General features: G+C 40.0%; 1 protein-coding gene across 6 annotated transcripts in view; it reads right to left on the bottom strand.

Moving 5' to 3' along the window:
• The window catches only part of LOC111869695 (partitioning defective 3 homolog), a 203,256-nt gene that overhangs the window by 56,087 nt on the left and 126,209 nt on the right, over nucleotides 1-20,960 (bottom strand). For 5 of the 6 annotated variants that reach the window (XM_033753529.1, XM_033753528.1, XM_033753531.1 and 2 more), the window contains exons 10-15: nucleotides 13,498-13,608; nucleotides 10,167-10,269; nucleotides 9,849-10,068; nucleotides 8,688-8,845; nucleotides 8,353-8,532; nucleotides 5,180-5,438 (exon numbers count right to left, since the gene is read on the bottom strand). In XM_033753529.1, the coding sequence (XP_033609420.1) occupies nucleotides 5,180-5,438; nucleotides 8,353-8,532; nucleotides 8,688-8,845; nucleotides 9,849-10,068; nucleotides 10,167-10,269; nucleotides 13,498-13,608 (1,031 nt within the window). The remainder of the gene's footprint in view (nucleotides 1-5,179; nucleotides 5,439-8,352; nucleotides 8,533-8,687; nucleotides 8,846-9,848; nucleotides 10,069-10,166; nucleotides 10,270-13,497; nucleotides 13,609-20,960) is intronic. The other variant, XM_033753532.1, reaches the window with a different exon arrangement.

The following is a 20,960-nucleotide window of genomic DNA, read 5'->3' as shown; positions in this document are numbered from 1 at the left end:
ATGGCATAGTGCTTAATTAGTTAAGCACAGGGACAACTTTACCAGACTGACTTGTACTGGGAAATGTATGTTACATTATATGATACCAGTCTTGTATACTTGTTAACACTCAATGTCACTACTACTCAATCTCTCAAGTCTTCACAATCAACCACAATGTCTCCACCTAACACATGAAATCTTGCAAGGATGGAAGTCAAGACAGAAGTCAAAATTGAGAAGGTTGATGTCCTTTGAGAAAATATGTGGACCAATCAAGAAAAGATAAAAGCCAGTAAAAAGAATTAAATCAAGAATAGATGCTCTCATCTCCTGGATGCATGCCTGCCAAGCCAAGACAGATGATAACCACAAGGAGCTGATGACCACAGTGAACGCCAAGTCAAGAAAGGATGGAAGCCCTGAAGCATGTCTGTCTAGAGACGACAGTGGCCTGCCTAGAAAAGACTGATGCAAATCAGAAAAAAGCAGAAACCAAGATGGAAGCACGTGTAGAAGAGATGGAAGTGGAGACTATCGGAGAACCAAAGGACCAATCTGGGGACCAGCAACCAGCTGTTGGATGTTGGTACCCACTGAAAATGCAGATCAAGGACACTGTTGTATGCAGAAGCCCTGAAGAATGGACATTTGAGAAGAGTCATCAGTCACAGATGAAATGTAACAATGGCATAAGGGAAATGTCAATGAGGCCCTGAGATAGACCATAGTACTGTAGTTTGTCAAGCTAGCAGCAAGGGCTTCTGTCAGGATTAAGAAAATGGGTGTTAAGGCATTGCAGAGGAGTCAGCCACCACCCAAGTGAAGAGACCACTAGCGGCTTTAGGGCCAGAGATGTAGAAGCACCAGCCACTCTAAGAAGTTTTATTCACACCGACTTGAAACGAATAAATTGCAGTAGGTCTGTAGCCTACTCAGGACAAACATCCTTGAGGAGGAAGCAATGTGACATTATAACTGAAGAGACATTACTAGGTTATGGCATAGTAAACAACATCAGTGTAACAATGACTGCACATGCAAAAGAACAACACTGTTTTCTGTGTGCTGTGCACAGATACCAAGGCGATACAATGAAGACTAGCTGCCATTACAAGACAGTCTTGACATAACGGTAGGAGGTTGGTGTGTGATGTCCACCAGCCTGATAGGACGTGAGCCTGGGATTGAAGGAACATCCACTGTTGCAAGACATTATCAAGCAGTACAGAGAAGACCATGACTGAGAACACTAGTCTTTGTATAACAGTGAATTGTAAAGTGTAGTTATAAGGTGTTCAACAGTCCAATAAATCCAGTTACCAATATGCAATAAATATTGTAATAAAGAGTTTTCATTGCACATTTTCCTGTTATCTCCTTTTGACATGGCCCAGTCTCAGGTATTTATATAGCTATAGGTATAGTGACATGGACTGTCCTGTGACTGGGACCCAACAGAGTGGTTGTGTTCCCTTCTCCCAAGGATGGAAAAAGATCCGAAACGTTGTGTTCTATAATTTTTAGAATATCAGATGATGGACGAAATCCAAAATCCCAGTAATTCTGAATGTCATACGCCATTACCATAAACCTTTATACTCTACTGTATTTCCTTATTATTAAACTACCTGTGGGAACATCCCACATATTATCATGCTGTTTTGCTGATCAACAGTCAACACTAATTTCTAAGTCCATGGCACATTGCTGTCAGCTCTCATATTTATACAGCGCTCGCTGTCCGGCTCACTTTTCACCATCACGCGTGCTAACTAATCACATTGCTTCCAACACTCGCATTTATACAGCACTCGCTGTCTAGCCCACATTCAGATCATTACACGCGCTACCCAATCAGCGCTCACAATCGCAACTGCAAGTTTCGCTCCTCCATCAAGCATGGTATAAAAGGTGGAGCCCAAAGCTTGCAATCATCGGTGACCACATCAGCCAGTCAGCCATCACACCTAGTCCAGAGCGATCGGTTTTCAGAGTCATCGGCTCTTCACTGCATCAGGGACGGCTGCCTCGGCTCTCTGGTGGTCATGCCCAACACACAGGGCAACTGGAGCAGCTGCTGCCACTCCAGCGACTGCACTCCGTGACCAGACATCTTCCAGCGACCGCGCTCCACGACCAGACATCTTCCAGCAACCACGCTCTGCGACCAGGCAACTTCCGGCAACTGCCGCACTGCGACCAGGCAACATCCGGCAACTGCCGCACTGCGACCAGGCAACATCCAGCAACTGCCGCAACATTAGCCAACACTCCGTAGCCGACATTACTTCTACCGGCACACGCAGCCCTACTTCACTAGCCAGACACACCAGTCAATGGCAGTAAAACTCTAACTACCGCGGTGGAACAAACGGCCCTTTTCAGGGCCCACAAACTTTCCGAAGTGGTTGTCTATTGGAGTATCGACAAATCCCACACACCCATCAATAATGCAACGATATTCTTTTAAAATAGAAGACTTCTAAAATATATTTCTCACTAAAAGTGACACTTTAATACTTTACAATGTTGTTAAAATCATAAAATGTCCATAAGACACTAAAAGTAAACATAAAATTACTAAAATGTCTCTAGTTTTATGTATGGTTTTTCTCACTTCACATGTTTCAGCCACACATGGGCCATCATCAGGCACTTTTCCTTTTGATTTTCGGGGAGACCATTGCACTGTTCACTTGTCTATCATCAGTGTTTGCTAATATACATTATACACTGCAGTATGATGGCCACAAAAGAGTACGACAGTGTTCTTGTCATGACATAAAAGCAATAATGACAATAGACAAGTGAACAGTGCAGTGGTCTCCTTGAAAAACAAAAGGAAAATTGTCTGATAATGGCTCATGTGTGGCCGAAACATGTAGTAAAGTGAGAAGAAACATATGTAAAACTAGAGAAATTTCAGTAATTTGATGGCCACTTTTAGTTTATAAGTTACACTTTTAGTGTCTTAATGATATTTTATGATTTAACAACATTGTCAAGTATTAAACTGACACTTTTAGTGAGAAACATATTTTAGATGTCTTTTATATTTAAAAAAAATATTGTTGCATTACTGATGGGTGCTTTAATAACAAGGATAATGCCTCAATGCAACAGGATGATAAAAATATACTTTATTTCAACTAAATAAGTAGACAGCGGCCAGTGGCGTGCCGTGCATGGAAGCAAGGGAAGCATTGCTTCCATAGTTAAGAAACGAAGAGAAAAGAAGTCATATATAAATAATTCAATCTGAATAATAAGGATTTGCATATTGTCATATAGCAGGCTTTCCTGCTCAAGGCCACATGCCTCCTCCTTCTCCCTTCCCTTGCTTGGTGGGATGGACAAAGTTTCCTTCGTTATTCTCCGTTAAAGTTCATTGCACACGAAGTGGCAAGGAAGCAACTTTCTGTTTGCTGGCTAATGCCTGTGATACGGAAGCGAAGGCCTGTGTTCTTTCAATGGTTATGAGAAAATTAACTGTTTATGTGTGATTTCAGTCTTGTTGGGTGTTATAGGTAACCTTAAGTTTCATTAAAACATTGTAAGTGTATATTTAGATGGCGTAAGATTGTATTTGTGATCGTATTTTGACGCATCAGAAAGAAGCTATCTGCGTTTAAGGGAAGCAAATCTCTTACTGCAGTACACAGGCAGGGACGTGATTAGACAGGCCACAGCTAAAATGAATGCTGGCAGACAACACGACTGTGACTGTGCAATCGAAAGCATTTTAAAATGGAGGTTTAGTAGCAGGGACTTTTCTGAAAAGAAAATAATTACAGAAAGAGGACGACTGACATGAGAGGTGCCAGAACTTAAAGCACAAACCAAATTTAAATTGGAATAGTATTCTAAAACAGAGTGGCTATCTGGTTGCCGTAATATAGGAAAATTGTTTTGTTGGCCATGCCTATTGTTTCTCATTGAAAAAATGTATGGAACAAGACTGGGTTTGGTGATACCAACAAACTTCATAAAGCATTGAAACGACATGAGAACTCTCAGACTCACATTATTTCAACAATGCAACTTGTTATGTTCAGGAAATCTCGAATTGACTGTCAACTTGACAATCAAAAGCGCCTGTCAATACTACATAGAGAAATAATGAAACGCTTGATTGATATCATCTGCCATTTAGGAAAGTGGCAACTTGGCCTTCATGGTCATGACGAAAGCATGGATTCTATTGACCGAGGTAATTATGTGGAATTAGTTCACTTGTTGAGGAAATATGGTCATAAACTCAATGTTCACCTTGAGAACAGTACGGTAGTTACAGGTTTATCGAACAGAATACAAAAATACCTTATTGATTCAATAAGTGACGTAAATTTTGGTGAGTTGATTGCTATCAGTTTGATTATTAGGTACCACTGCTTCCCTTACCTAAAATAGTATCGCACGCCACTGACAGCAGCATACAATGGATGTTCTGAACCTGTAAATGTAATCTTAATTACTTTACTTACTTTCTCATGGAGCGCAGCCCTTCTTGAGGAGCCGCCAATTCTGCAGCTACTCAAGAATTTCCCAACATTTTATGGAACCCAAAGGTTCATAACCGTGTTCACGAGAGCCCTCCACTGGTCCCTATCCTGAGCCAGATCTATCCAATCCATACCATTTCATCCTATCTCTCTAAGATCAATTCTAATATTGTCCACCCACCTATGCCTTGGTCTTCCCCGCAGTCTCATTCCTTCTGGCTTTCCCACCAATATCCTATATGCATTCCTCGTCTCCCCCATTCGTGCTACATGACCTGCCCACCTCATCCTCGTTGACTTGATCATTCTAATTATACTTGGAGAAGAGTACAAGTTATGAAGCTCCTCATTATGCAGTTTTCTCCAACCTACTGTCACTTCATCTCTCTTTGGTCCAATTATTCTCCTCAACACCCTGTTCTCAAACACCCTCACAGTCTATGCTCCTCCCTTAATGTGAGAGACCAAGTTTCACACCCATACAGAACCACAGGCAAAATTATAGTTTTGTATTTTCTAATTTTGATGTTTTTGGACAACAGACGAGAAGACAAAAAGTTTTGGACTGAATGGTAGCATTACCCGAGTTCAATTGCCTCTTAATTTCCTCCTGAATCAGGTTTTGATCTGTTATCACTGTTCCCAAATATGTAAATGTAATTTAACCACAGCAAACAAGGGACGAAGGGTCCTACCGGTGGGCCTGAGAGGCTGCAGGTAAGTTATGTGGTGTGTACTCTTCTTCAATCAGTATCATTTCCCCTGATGGCAGATTCACTGTCGGGCTGGTCAGGTTGTCAGCTGCCCCACCACTGAGCAGCATTGTAGTGTTCCATGTTTCATGAGTTGCTCGGTAGTAGCTTTCATTTCTCATAGGGTTTAGGTTCTGGTTTGTTACCTGCCCTGTCAGACGATCAATAACAGGATTTCTTGATGAAACACTCTCTGTATTATCTGCAAAACAGAATAAATTGGCCACCATTATACAGTCTTGAAAATTACTGTGTCATTATATAACCAACTTAAAAGAAAAAATAAAGGGAAGAAATTGCATCTGATAATTTACTGGTATTTTACATCCACATATGTATTCATTATAGAACTTGACAGCATTTGCTTTACTTATACAGGGGATGGACAAAAATATGGAAACACCTTGTGAAATGCATGCCTGAAATGAAGTGTTTATTTTAGCGACGTTTGTAGGTGACGCTGTCTTATCTGCCCAATATCACTACCTGTACAACCTCCGAAATATGTTGCAAGCTTCATTTGTTGTCAACACAGTGTTCTGTGCAGTTTTTTTAGTGCATCATGTCAGAGCTAACAGAATTTGAACGTGGGCAAATTGTTGGGGCCCGTATGGCGGGTGCTTCTGTAACCAAGGTAGCCGAGGTTTTTGGTGTTTCGCCACGTGCAGTATTCAAGATTATGACCGCATACAGGACTGAAAAAACTGCATCCGATAAACACCAGTGTGGACGGAAAGGTGTGTTGAGTGATCGAGACACACAAACATTGTGTAGGATTGTGACGAAAAATAAGAAGACTACAGCTGCAAAAGTGGCTGCTGAACTGAATGTCACACTCACAAACCCTGTCAGCACTAAAACAGTATGAAGGGAACTCCACAAGCAAGGTATTTCTGGACGAGCTGCAATTCCAAAGCCGCTCATCAGTGATCAAAATGCCACTAAGAGGAGAGTGTGGTGCCGAAGTCATAAAACCTGGAATATGGAGCAATGGAAGATGGTCATTTGGTCAGATGAGTCCACCTTCACACTGTTTCTGACTTCTGGCAGAGCTTACGTCTGCAGAATGCCATCTCAAGCTTACAATCCAGATTGTTTGCTGCCAAGAGTGAAACATGGCTGGGGTTTGATCATGGTACGGGCAGACATATCATGGTATTCTGTCTGACCCACTATTACTCTGCAAGGTCACGTCACTGCCAACGACTATGTGACCATTTTGGGTGACCAGGTCCATCCCATGGTGCAAACTTTGTTCCCCAATGGTGATGCCATTTACCAAGCCAACAATGCCTGTGTTCACATAGCTCACATCGTCCAGGACTGGTTTTCTGAGCACTAAGATGAAGTGACACATCTGCCATGGCCCCCACAATTGCCAGATATCAATATTATTGAGCCTTTGTGGTCTGTTTTGGAGAGCAATCTGCGTGTGCGCTATCCACCTCCATCATCGTTAACAGAACTTGCCAATGTTTGGCAGGAAGAATGGTACAAGACTCCCTTGCAAATCATACAGGACCTCTATTTATCCATTCCAAGGAGACTGCAAGCAGTTCTGCAAGCCTGAGGTTGTCCTACACCATATTAGTCACGATAATGTGTTTTTGTTGGGTGTTTCCATATTTTTGTCCATCCCCTGTATGTGATCTTTACATATGCTGGTGGTCTACTGCATCCAACCTCTGGCTTTATGCTTGGCACAGCTGGATGATAACATCACTATCAGCGTTTATTACTTGGTAGGCTAGCCCATAAATTCTGTGTTATAATAATACGTATGTGTGTGTATTTCTTTTAATATAATAAAAAAAATGCTATTTTATTTATTTATTTATTTTTCCAACTAAACAGTCTGGGTTGAACACATGGTGCAATCACTTGAATGGTAAGAAAAACGATTTCCAGTTTTAGGGTTGGTCATTACGCCCCTTAGAAATGAGGAAGTACAGCCATGATATAAATATCAGATATCTGGAAGGCAGCTATGTCCAACAATTAAGTCTTTCATATGCCTTCATGCATAAACTTTAATAGTTTAATATTGACTATTATGACATCTCTTTTGATACCATATGAAAGCATCAATTTTTATAATGAAACCAAACATGTTCAAACACACCAGTAATCATTAGTTCTTCACAAATATTTGTACTGTGCACTGACAGCTCACCTCTCAAGAAGCATACAATGATGCTGTACATTATCACCATACTGACACAACAAAGAAGAAAATGAGCATGAGGCAGCAGTATACAATACAGTATCAATATGATGCATCAAATATGAAGAAAGACGCATTTAACTATGCTTCACGTAAACTTTGATTTAAAAATAATTTTAACTTGTCATAAATATTTTATAATTTTGACACTTTAAATCTTTTATCCAAACACACAAACTGTAAAGTTTTCTTTAATATCTGGGATCCCCCCTCCAAAACTGGTCATTTATCACCCAAACATATTTGGGTTTTAATAGTATGAGATGCTATTTGAATGTTCCTGAATTGGGTAAAAAAGAAATGCTGGCTCAACTTATTTAATTTTGGCTGCCATCTCCTTGGGAACGTATACAGCAATCCCATCATTTTTTCTATGTTTCAAAAGTACCGTTGATGTCATTTTCCTTAATGCTGTCAAGTACCACTTGCGATTCCCCTTGGCTGTCAGACACTATTTCAAAACGTCATCCCTTCAGTTTCATTTTCAATTTGGGAAACAAGGCAAAAACACAGGGAGCTAAGTCTGGCCAAATTATTTTAACATTTCAAGTAAGGAAACATCTTAAGCCAGCTAATCTTAAAATGGGTTTCAATGGACAATTATAGCAGCACCACAGTGTCTGTGGGTGAGGGGAGAAGGGTTGCAGTTTCCACCTTCTCTAATATGTTGTGCACCATAAAAAAGAAAATCACAGAATGTAACAGGCAACATAAAACAGACTGGCAGAAACATACGACAGAAGCAGTATAACAGAGATGAAAGTTTGTGTGACAATAACCTGTATATTTGACAACATTCAGTTTTACAAATCTCCATTAAACGTAACACAAAAGTTAAAAAGAGAAATGTAGTACAGAGGTAGTCAGGAATATACTGCAATGTAAAACTTACCAGCACTCTTATCAGGAGATTTGGCACTAAGGTGGCTGCTTTCTCTGGAATGATCAGTTTCATCCTTATAGGGTAAAAAGATCACTGTATTATCAGAATTTTCACTTGTACCTGAGTTGTCTGGGGTGTAGGCTTCATTTTCTGACTTATTACCTCCACTGCAAGCAAAAGTCTCTGTCCCTGTAACAACAAGGTCATCTAGTTCATAAACTTCAGTTGTTTCGTTAAATAAGATTAAATTTGAAGGACTCAACTATCTGCTAATTAGTCTCGGGAGTTTCATACTTATATCATGTAACATGGTTTAAACACCAGACATATGATCAGTGTTTTACCTGAGGAACTTGTCAGTAGGCTGGATACAGAATCTCGACCTGACTGAGAATGTTGGTGGCCATTGCTGAGGCTGTGAGGTCCAGGGGATAAAACTCTTCTGGCTATTGTTAAGGATATCACACCAGGTATGGGCCCTTCTGTGTGTAGCATGGCTCTCCTGAAATACATCATACTATGGCTAAAATGTAGGACAGTTAATTTGTGTAAAAGATATGACAGTATTAACATCAACATTAAGAATTAATTGAGGACTTGTGAATGTTATAAAGGAAATTTTTATGAATAAAATTAAAATATTTAATGTAAACAGCTGTACAGAATCACAAAAGGATTCATAATGTCACATGTCTGGATGATTAGAGTTGGAGTTCAGATTGGTAAATGGATTTATTAATCACTTACAGGTCGTAACTACAATTAATTATCACACTATTGCTGTTTGACACAATGCACAATCTCTTCATAAGAATCTGTGAAATCTTAAAATAAAGCCTTCAGTTCACACAATAAGTCTTCACTGGCTGACTTCTCAGCTATCACTCACTATCACTGACTATCACACTCATAAAACCTTCAAATCACATGTTCAGGTCTTCTTCCACTACGAAACTCTTGCTACTGTCTCACACCAAGAACTGACTCAGAACTAACTTCTTAGGAATTTCAGTCTCTCCTACAAACCCTTGAACGGACATGTGAGAAACAGCTTGCTCTATTGTTATGTAATTGTCGTGTTTACAGAGGCATTGCTCAGCAATGTGTCAATTAGATGCTGCCAAGATGTTCTTACCGCAGCACTGCCTAACAACGAGTGCGGTGCAGCTCGGAATGGCACGGCACGGCACGGCACGGCACAGAACAGCACGGGGAAAACACCGCTTTCCTTATTGTTGCATAATTGCCATGTTTACAGATTTCTGTGGCCCAACAATTCTTGCATGGTGCAAATATGCCACAATATGCTTTCAAACTTGTGTAAGTCTTCCATATAATACAAATAACATGAAACCCTTACTAGTCCTTCAATTTATTGCATTTGTCATCTTACTGTTACCCAAGATAGAATGAGATGATCCCTTCAGGCATTCACTTCACATATAAAAGATCAACATACAGCTGATACAAATGAGTGACAAATAATAAAATACTAGGTCAAACACCTTAATGTTTCCATGGCATCAGAGTTGGACTGTGCAAGAAGTGAAATGCCATTCACATTGAGAAGTTGGTCATTTGTTTGAAGACGACCATCTCTTGAGGCTGCACCTCCATGCAGGACACTCTTCACGAAGATCCCTAAGTCTACCGATGATGAACCACTGCTTTCATTACTATGATTCACACCATGACTTGCAGATGTTTTACCTTTGACACTCACTCCTGTAACAAAAGGACATACATAATTTTAAAAACACAACCCCAGTTCTCATTATGCATACCTGATAACATTTGCAATAAATGTAAACAATTTTACTAACCAAGACCAGCCTTTTCAGTATCATGGACTGGAATGTCAAATGTGAGAATTTCTCGATGCTTCCATGGAAATACCAATCCATCATCATGCACTTTCTCTGGTGGCTATTGAAAAATGAAACAAATTGAACCTAAATTAGCCATATCACATTAAAATACAAGTATAAATATATTTTTAAGTAATACTTAAATTTTATACTAGTGTTAACAGAAAAGAACTGTAATTTTATTTTTAAAAGATAAAAGGACTCACTGCAAAAATCATACTAATATAAATTCAGAATGCCTCCATGTGCTTGGGGCAAGCTAGAAAATCACTAACTTCAAACTCTGCCACTTAACAGTTTCAGTGTGCATAATCAACTGTATTATGTAGAGACAACATACTGAGTAAACTCACGGTTTGTCTTTCATATGTCCTGTATGCAAAAATCGAAAGATTCAAGGGATCTTTGCAAATTTGCACCTTTCATCTGCAGTTTTTTTGCATTTTTTTTTCTTCTAAAAACATGTTTGCCTGTACTCCCCTGCCAGTTCTAGCTTCAGGGTCAAAATGCATAATGCACTGACATATATCAAACTTAGTATTTTAACAAATTTGCCAGTACACATCAACTTCTTGCTGGTATACATACTGGTGTGTGCTGGCTAATCAAGAAATTCACTGCTGCTATTGGTCATTACTGCATTGATCACTATGCTGAATCAGCTGTATCCTCTTTATATTTCCATGTCCCATTTCTCTAAGATCTACTGCACACCTAGTCCCAGACTAACTTGTGCCCTACAAACATGGATTTAGTTTAACACAGTTCTTAAAGTTGGAATAGTTTTCAAGTAACACAGCTGGTATTTTGGTTTAACACAACTGGATTTGGTGTAACAAAATTTTTTCCATAACTTCTCCATTATGTTATAATCAGGGCCCGGATTTTTTAAAAATGCATATTTTGAGGGTTTTTTTTTCATTATTGCATATTCTAAAGGTAAGATGATAATTTTTAATATTCTCTAACAAAATCGGGTTTTCCTGTGTTTTGGACATCCCTTGCCAGTTGCTATTCTCAACTCTCTGAGTAACGGCACTTTTACCACTTACATTACAAGCAGGTAGCTTGGCTATTTCGAAAGGGAGAGGGTGGGATTTTCCTGCATTGCTTTGACCACCACAGCAGACAGCAGCATCAGAGGGTTGGTCTTGAGAGAAGTCTCTTCAGTTAATGTGTTATTCTTTTCTTTAATAGTCTGCATCAAAAAAATGTTCATGTACCAAAAATGCCTAAAGAAGAGTGCAGCAGTAGATATTTAAAAAATCGGTGGGTGTCGGGTAATAGTGACTATTCAACAGACGGTGTCGTCGTGTGTAATGTCAAGTGTGCGCAAAGGAAGTAAAATGTGAAAAGAAATTTCAACTTGAACAACACTCAAAAACGACTGAAAATATTACGAAAAAGAAGGGGAATAAGAACAGCACACCACAACAACAACTTCTTACACAGGTCAAACCCAAATCCTCTGTTAATACATTTTCAGCCGATCTTTGTAAGGCTTTAGTATGCAGCAACATTCCATGGAATAAATTAAGCAATCCAGTTCTGTGATCATTTCTGGAGAAATATTGTGTACTTCAAAAAATACCAGATGAATCAACTCTACTCTGGGATCAATCCGTTCTGACATCTGAGGGAACTGTGTCTGGATATCGGTGGATGAGACAACCGATTAATGTGGCGATACATAGCAAATTTTGTAGTTGGTAAGCTACATCCAGATGGACCCAGCAAACCTCATCTTCTTGTTTGCAAAGTACTAGAGAAAACCAACCATAGTACAATAGCAAGATTTGTAAACGATTCTCTGCAACTACTATGACCATCTGAAATTGAGTATAATTGTTGTAAGGTGCTTGTATTACTTACAGATGGAGCTTCCTATATGTTGAAAGCAGCAAAGGCCTCACAAGTATTTTATCCAAATCTTATACACATAACCTGTTTAGTGCACGGGTTACACCGTATTGCAGAAAAAATACGCACACAGTTTCCAGCTGTTAACGCTTTAATTGCAAGTGGGAAAAAAACTGTTTCTGAAAGCACCAGCTCATGTCCAGTTCTACAAAGATTGCCTACCTCAGGTTCCTCTGCCACCTGAACCTGTCCTAACTAGGTGGGGGACATGGTTATCTGCAGTTTCATTTTATCAGGAGAATTTCAATCGGGTAAAAGAAGTGGTTACGAAACTTGAAGATGAGTATGCATGTGTTTGTGAAGCAAAAGTGTTGTTTGGATGTGATACTGTTTCTCAAGATGTGAATTTTATCCATGCACATTTTTCTAGAGTTTCAAAAGCCACTGAAAGCTTAGAATCTTGTGGTGAACTCCTTCACGACTCACTTGAACTCGTTCAGAAGGCAACTTGTTCACTGAATTCCGCTCCAGGCAAAATAGGAGACAAAATTAAATGCAAATTAGAAATGGTGTTGAATTCGAACCCAGTCAGTTAGTCAGTACTTGAGTGGAATTAGGGTATCTTTGCCAGATGAATGTTCCGAACCTTCGGCGCCAGTGTATAAATACTGTCCAATACGTCAGTTGATGTAGAAAGATCATTCTCAGCCTATAAACTCATTTTGATGGACAACAGATATAGTTTGTCTCCAGAAAACACTGAAAGACTTCTAGTTGCCTATTGTGACGCTACTTTCTGCAGTGAATGATATGTGTAAATAGATTAGTCTGAATAAAGTGACCTGTTTCTTAAGTGCATATTGTTTTATTCTGGTGCATATTTTCCCACTCTTTAGCGCATATTTTAAGTGTTTTAGTGCATATTTTAAGTGTTTCTAGCGCATAAAGATCTGGGCCCTAGTTATAATATTTCATTTTAAATTATATTTGCAAGAATATATCTGCCATGTTGGCTGAGCACTGGGTGTAATAATACATTTGTAAATGATCTCTTCATTTCAAAGTTTTCCAATTAAAATTTTGTATACATTTCTCATCTCTCCCATTAATGATTGTATATACTGTCCATCTCATCCTCCTTGATTTAATTACCTAAATGATATATGATGAAGTCCCTTTTTATGCAAGTTCCTCCATCTTTCTTGGCTCTAAATAATTACCTCAGTCTCAGACTTTCTCAATCTGTGCTTTTCCCTCAGAATATAAGACCATACTTTGCACCCATAAAAGAGGTAAAATTATAATATACTCACCAAATATAATCTACCTATGATCCATTTACATTGAAATAATACGATGCTTTAAAAATGATAAATTTTATGTGTTTATGGTTATCTTTAAGGATATATGATACATGATCAGAGACCTCATGGATATGAGAAGTTGTTCTTGAGACCAAGTTTTCTTGAAATCCACTGTCCTGTTGAAATGATCCTGGAGGGAAGCCATTGTCATTAGCCATCGGTTCAGGAGCATCCTAAACACCACAAAGACAAGACACCACACCACAAATCAAGCTCAGCAGGAATACAGCACCATGCCCTTTTGTTTGTGCTAGAATTTACAAAACTGTGATATGACTCGTAAGTCTGCAAAGTAAATGTGTATGAAAGTAAATCAAAGAGTAAAGGCAATTCTAACATATCTCAAAAGTGATATTGGTAATTCTAAGAAACCATGGTGGACATAAATAATATGAACTTTCCTTCATTTGCAGCTACTTGATATTCACTCTCTCTTGAGCAATGATAATACTGCAACTCTAACATGTTTAACATGACTGTTTCAGTGATAGAACACACCAAAGAACAGTGATCTGTGATTTGATTTCTGCAGTCTGAGAGTCTGAAATGTAGGGAAAATTATGGAAAAATAACATTGCATATAACAACAATGTTATGAGGGAGAGAAAGTTTATAAATGGTGGAAAATCAAGGAAGTGCAGGCAAATGTTGATGATGTGTGTTCTGGGTTGCCAGAGACTAACACATGCCGAAATTAAGGAGTAAATTGATCAGCATGCCCAGAACAACCAAAGAACAAGCATTAATGACATGACCATCAGTTATGATAAGCCTAAAGCCCAACTAAATATATTTTATTCCAAAAGAATCTGTATTGTGATGCAAATGCCTTCTGGAAACTTGTGGACTGTTGAGCAAATGTACTTAAAAATAGAGCAATTACATAGGAAAATCAGATATATCTAATGTATAAAAAGTAAAGTAGTCCTTGCTTAATTAAGCAATGCACCATAAAAATGTATGGGTTGAGGCACAGCTTCAAGCATTCAAACCTCTGGACTAAGTGGAGGTGGGTAGTCAACTTAACTGCTGCTTCACTTCCAGGAAAGGAGTCCCTGGTTTCCAATGGATAGGAGAAATGCAGTGGTAACGAGAAAAATTCTGCCCTTGTCAGGAGTCAAATCCTGGTTCTCCCACATTCCAGCCCATAGAACAGTCACAATACTGACTGAGCCATGATTGGTTAACAGCTTTCTTAATGAACGTGTTAAGTTTAAATAAGGCTGCCTTTAATTTTGACTTGCCTTCACACAAAGCAACAAAATAACCCACCGGCCACAAATGCACATATACATATAGAAGCAAATAGTGCATTTGACAACTTCAATCTTTTATTAGAAACATGTTGGCAACAGACTGTTTCTTCACTTACTACAAATGAGGACATATGACAACAATGTGGTGGCGGTGGCAGTGGTGGTGGTGGTGGTGGTGGTGGTGATAGCAATGTGGTAAAAAGGAGTCTCTTGGTACTTTAGTCTCAAATGTGCCTATTGAGCTAAGGCATCATGGTAAGGACAAGGAGAGATGAGTGTGAAGCATGATGACTGGCAAGAAAAACAAAGCTCCCAGAGACACTCTCCCCATTACACACATGGACAGCCCTGGGACCCTGCACTAAGAAGTCAGTGACAAAAGATGTGGCATAATCATTACAGACAACAATACTAACTAATCATCAACATTTTCTGACAGCAAGCACACAAGAGTGTATATACATAGAAGAGCTGTTTTGGTATGTTGCTGAGATCATGTCTTTGGGAGGGAGGAAGAGATGATGTTTGAAAAATTCACTTTCCACTGGTTTGTTGAATATCTTACACAATATCCAATTCTTGATTAGTTTCTCATGTGAAAAGTTAGCAATTTAAGTACCTGAAAAGAATGTGTCATCACATAAATATGAAGAACAAAGAAGAATTCCAAAAGTAAGGTCTCCTATGTTTGAAAATATAAAATAAACATTTATTTTCAATTTTGGATACATCAGTTGAATCTTGAACATGTACTCATTTCTCTACATAATCGCCATTTCGGTTGATGCATTTTTGTAGGCGCAGTGGCAGTTTTTGTATGCCCCTGTCATACCAGTTCACCTCCATGCTGTTCAGGAAACTTCGAACCTCAGCTTTCACCTCATCGTCGTTGTTGAAGCGCTTTCCAGACAAATATTCTTTCAACTTTGGAAAGAGATGGTAGTCACTGGGCGCCAAGTCCGGACTATAGGGTGGATGGGTGATGATGTTCCATCCAAACTGTTGCAGTTGAGCGACGGTTTGTCGGGCAGCATGGGGGCGAGCGTTATCGTGGAGAATGCTTACGCCCTTGCTCAACATCCCTCTTCTCCGGTTCTGAATCGCCCGCCTGAGTTTTCTCAGTGTCTCACAATATCTCTCAGCGTTTATTGTGGTCCCAGTTTCCATAAAGTCAACCAACAATACCCCGTTTCGATCCCAAAACACAGTTGCCATGACTTTACCGGCAGACTGTGTTTGCTTGAATTTTCGAGGCTTAGGCGAAGAGGAATGCCGCCACTGACGTGATTGTTGTTTTGTCTCAGGTGTGAAGTGGTACGCCCAGGTTTCGTCGCCTGTGACAATTGAATTCAAGAAGTTGTCCTTTTCGTCAGCATAGCGGCGAAGAAATTCACGGGAAGAGTCAACTCTCTGCCGTTTGTGGTCTTCCGTGAGCATTCGCGGGACCCATCTTGCGCACACCTTCCGATAATTCAACTTCTCTGTCAAAACCCGATAAATGGTGGTTCGGGAAACCTCGGGAACCGAAATGCAGAGATCATCGAGTGTGATGCGCCTATCCTGACGCATGACTCGCTCAATCTTCGCGACTGTCTCGTCAGAAATTGACGGTCTCCCAGTTCTTTTTTCGTCGTGTATTGCAGTACGACCAGATTCAAACTCCCTACACCACTTGCGGACGTTCATGCACGACTCGCCATACACTTCCACCAATTGACGATGAATTTCAATTGGTTTAGTCCCTTTTGTGTTCAAAAACCGAATAACTGCGCGAATCTCACACTTCGTGGTTTTAGTAATCGGGAGCTCCATTTCTAACGGCAACCGTGCCAAGACTGAGCGTCCTAGCTATGTGCGCGCATGCTTGGTGGTATTGGGGGGAGTGGGGGAAGCAACAAATGCAACAGGGTTGCCAACAGCCGCACGAAAAATTACCCAGCGCTTTGGAGACCTTACTTTTGGAATCAGCTACAAGAGAGAGCAAATTCAATTATATAGAAAAATAACCCTTGATTTCTGCAGGTAATGCTACATTTAATGTGATGACAGCTAAGCAGGAAGAGATCTTCCAACATGTATATCTTTTAAAGCAAACCTACCAAAGAGTGAAGAATATCATGTGAAACATAAAAGTCTCATACAATGTACACACAGACATCAGTTACATCAGCACAAAATTATGTGGAATATAGCTGCCTCAAAAGTGGTGCAACAACTGAAGCAGAGCTCAACAGTGAAGTCAGATTAAAACAACTGATGAGCTCTGATATACAATTTGGAGTGAAGATTATTAAGTACACTAACAGATAAAAGACAGACAGATGAATATTCAATGTGAGTCACTTTTTCAGGACTTTATACAACATTGCTTGTAGGCTTTACTTAGGCATTGTACTTTACCTTGACTAAAAGAACTAAATGGGCTTGTAGTGAGTTCTACTTTCAAGAAAATCATGAACATGAGATATGGAACAAAATATTCACGGCAATGTCAAAATGTAAAGGTTTAAGTACCAGTCATAAAGATATATGTAGGAGTGGAGGTAAATCCTCATGAATTCACAAACTTGGCGATAAAGAGAAATGAGCATTTAGCTTTGAATTTTGGCTGTTTTGCCTCCATGAAGGAATCTAAAGTGTGAAGAAGATAGGTGGGTGGGTGGGCCTAAGAGTCATTCTTAAGGCAGTATCAAAAAGAAAAAATCTTGCCCCGATCAGAAATCAAGCCCTGGTCATCCAGCTAATAGTCAGTCTTTAATTAGTAAAAGGAACGTAAAACAGTCAAATCAGCTATGATAAATTACACACTTGTTACACTAATCTACTTTGGAAAGGCTGATGGTGAATCTGTTCATCCTGTACCATTTTATGTTAACTTGGGCTATAAGAAACATAGTGTAAATACCAAAACCAATTAAGATGTTCTTCTTCACTGCATGTAAATATCTACTATCACAGTCAATGATCTTGTGGACTGGCCGCAAAGTGTCGTTGCAGTGCACTGCCATGGATAGGTTAACGCACGATATGATGCCCTTTTAGTTCATCTCTCATCACAGCAAGAGGCAGTTGTGTGCAAACAGTGTAAGCAGAACTATGGCCTCTGTTGTGTACTGCAGTTAAATGTGAGTGGCATAAATTGAAAATGTAGCAGTTTCAACAATGGACAAACATCAAGTTCTGCAAATCCCATAGCAAAACATTTGGGCAGGAAGAACTGGCTGTTGCTACATGACAACGCCCCTGCACATTGCTCTGTTCTTGTCCAAGAGGAACTGACAAGGCAACAAGTCACCTCTTTGTCACACCCTCCACACTCACCTGAGCACGCATCATGTGATTTCTTTCTCTTTCATTGCTTGAAAACACAGCTACATGGTCATGGATTTCAGTTTTCCGAGGAGGTCGTCAACGCCACAAGAGACACCATACGGGAATTTCCCGCCAACATGTTTCAGTAATGTAAGATTTGAGATTTTCATGGCGGTCACTATGAAGAAAGCAGTCTTCTGGGATTTGGCACAGTGTATATGTGGTGTTAACCGACGTTTCGGAGGAATATATCGCCTCCATCTTCAGGGTAGAAGAAAAAATATAAGAAATCTGCAAGCGAAGAGACCGTGAGAACCGGTAAAATCAGACAGTCTGCTTTTACCGGTTCTCACGGTCTCTTCGCTTGCAGAGAGGCGATAAGTTCCTCCAAAACGTCGGTTAACACCACATATACACAGTGCCAAATCCCAGAAGACTGCTTTCTTCATGTTTCAGTAATGTTTTCAACAGCTATATCAACGTTGGCAACAACAACTATTTTGAGGGTTGATTTGGATCTGTGTAAGTGTATGTGAATACCTTGTAATATGATGCGACAAATTCACAGTCCACGAAAATCATGACTGTACCACATATAATTTATTGCAGTACTTAACCTAACCCTGGACCTATGTGCTAGAAACAGCAAGGCTGCTTGAGATTAAATGTGGTTGTGCACATGCATGGGTACACACACACACACACACAAAACTACCTCAGATTACCTTCAAATAACCACAGGTGTGAAAAGTGGGATAACCTGTTCTTTCTTCTAAACACCCATGTATGAAGGGCGTTCCATATATAATGCCTCCTATTTTTTTGTGCTTATATGTAATGTCTGAGCTGGATGTTGGTGGTGTTGTAGTAAAGGTTGAACCTTCCCGCCAACGTACTGTTAGTTTGGTTGTCGTGCGGCAGATAGCAAGAGTGGATCAGTCTACCAAAATGGCATCTGACATAGAAGTGTGTATGAAACAGAGATGTGTTATTGAATTTCTCACTGCCGAACAAATTACACCCACTGACATCCACCGACACTTGCTAAAGGTGTACAGAGATGATACAGTGGATGTCAGCACAGTGAGGCGGTGGGTAGTGCATTTCAACAGTGGCGAAAGTGAACTGCATGACAAGCCACGCCCTGGGCGTCCCTGCTCAGATGCCACTCGTCACAATGAACAGCGCCTCATCCATACAGATCGGCTGATAATGACCAGGGAACCGTGTGCATGGCTTTATATCAGCTGTAATGCACTGGAAACAATGTTGGGGAAGCTGGATTATCGCAAAGTTTGTTCCAGGTGGATCCCATGGATACTTACACAGGACCACAAGACTCATTGAATGGAAGTCTGTCAGGACCTGTTGTGCCAGTTTGAGGCTGAAGATGACAAGTTTCTGGACAGCATCATCACCGGAGATGAGACGTGGTGTCACTACTATGAGCCAGAATCCAAAAGAGAGTCCATGGAGTGGCAACATCTGGATTACCCAAGAAAGAAGTTCAAGACACATCCATCAGCAGGGAAAGTGATGTGCACGGTCTTTTGGGATAGGTGGGGTGTGATTTTGTTGGATTTCCTGGAGCCTGGTGAGACTGTCAATTCTGAACGCTACAAGATGACGCTGACTAAGCTGAAAGCCCGCATTTCCCGAGTCAGGCCAGAGAAGCAGACAACCTTTCACTTGCAATACGATAATGCTAGAGCCCATACCAGTTTGGCAACCACCGCGCACATCGCAAAGTTTGGCTGGACTGTCCCACCACATCCACCCAGGGCGGGTTAGCACGTTCAGACTTCCATCTCTTTGGGCCTATGAAAGATGGACTACGTGGGCAACATTTTCCAGACAACGATGCTGTCATTGCAGCTGTAAGAAAGTGGCTAGCCTATGCAGGTGCAGACTTTATGGGCGTGGCATACAGGCTCTTGCTCATTGCTGGCAAAAGTGCACAACGAATGGTGGTGATTATGTGGAAAAATAACTGTAAGTAGCTGAAATCTTGCTCTATTTAACTGCGTTATTATGCTTTCTGTATCTGTTGTAGTTTTTATTAAAAAAATTAGGAGGCATTATATATGGAACACTCCTCGTATTATGCTTGATACCATCTACTGACAGCAATGCTGTACTAAGTGACGCAGTGAGCTGTTCTCTTCTGTTTGGCAGTTTTGACGCAAGCAAATGAAGCTGATTTAATCAACTTGTGATATGTACAATGTTAAAAAAGAGTAAGTTATTATACTTTTATCTACAGTTACTGCAGTAATACTATGACTTAGGTCAGTACTTGCAAAACCGATTGTATAGTGATGCATCATGTTGTGCAGTATGGCCAATGAAACATATATACACAGTCAGAGAACATGGCTGAGAAGTCACAGTTCTCCTACGTTACATCAAGTGGATCTGTTTGTGCACCATCATGTTCAAAACAAGCCTGATGTATCACCGTGTTCTGTGAGAGATGGGTCAAAGCATTTGTGTCATAATGGTGTTGAATGCCTGTTCCAGAACTCTGGGCAACTTATCACTGTTACAAAGTGGTACACAGTCACTTGTTCCTTGATAATGTCCCACACAGGGCTGTCCGTTGTGTTAAGCTAAAGACTACATGGTGGCCAACTGCATGAGAGATGTCAGTGAACCATGGCCAATCCAGCAGCCCAGATAATGTTTCTTCAAAATATTATATTTCAGCATCCTGTTACACTCACACAATATATATGGATAAATACCGTCTTAAGTGCAACAAATTTTATTGTAGTTTTTACTTCTTTTCCTCCTCCACACTACATGTTTCGGCCCTAAATGGCCATCATCAGGTGTGTATCACTCACGTAGCTGTTACACTGCTTGTTAAAATTTAAAATTACCAGTCTTTCTAATTGTATAAAATCTTTGTTAATCTACATGCGTCGATTTGATTTTTAAATTAGCACTTTTTAAAA

Source organism: Cryptotermes secundus, unplaced genomic scaffold, assembly GCF_002891405.2.
Source record: "Cryptotermes secundus unplaced genomic scaffold, Csec_1.0 scaffold1344, whole genome shotgun sequence".
NCBI classification, from domain to species: Eukaryota; Metazoa; Arthropoda; class Insecta; order Blattodea; family Kalotermitidae; genus Cryptotermes; species Cryptotermes secundus.
This window is presented reverse-complemented; position numbering and strand designations above follow the sequence as displayed.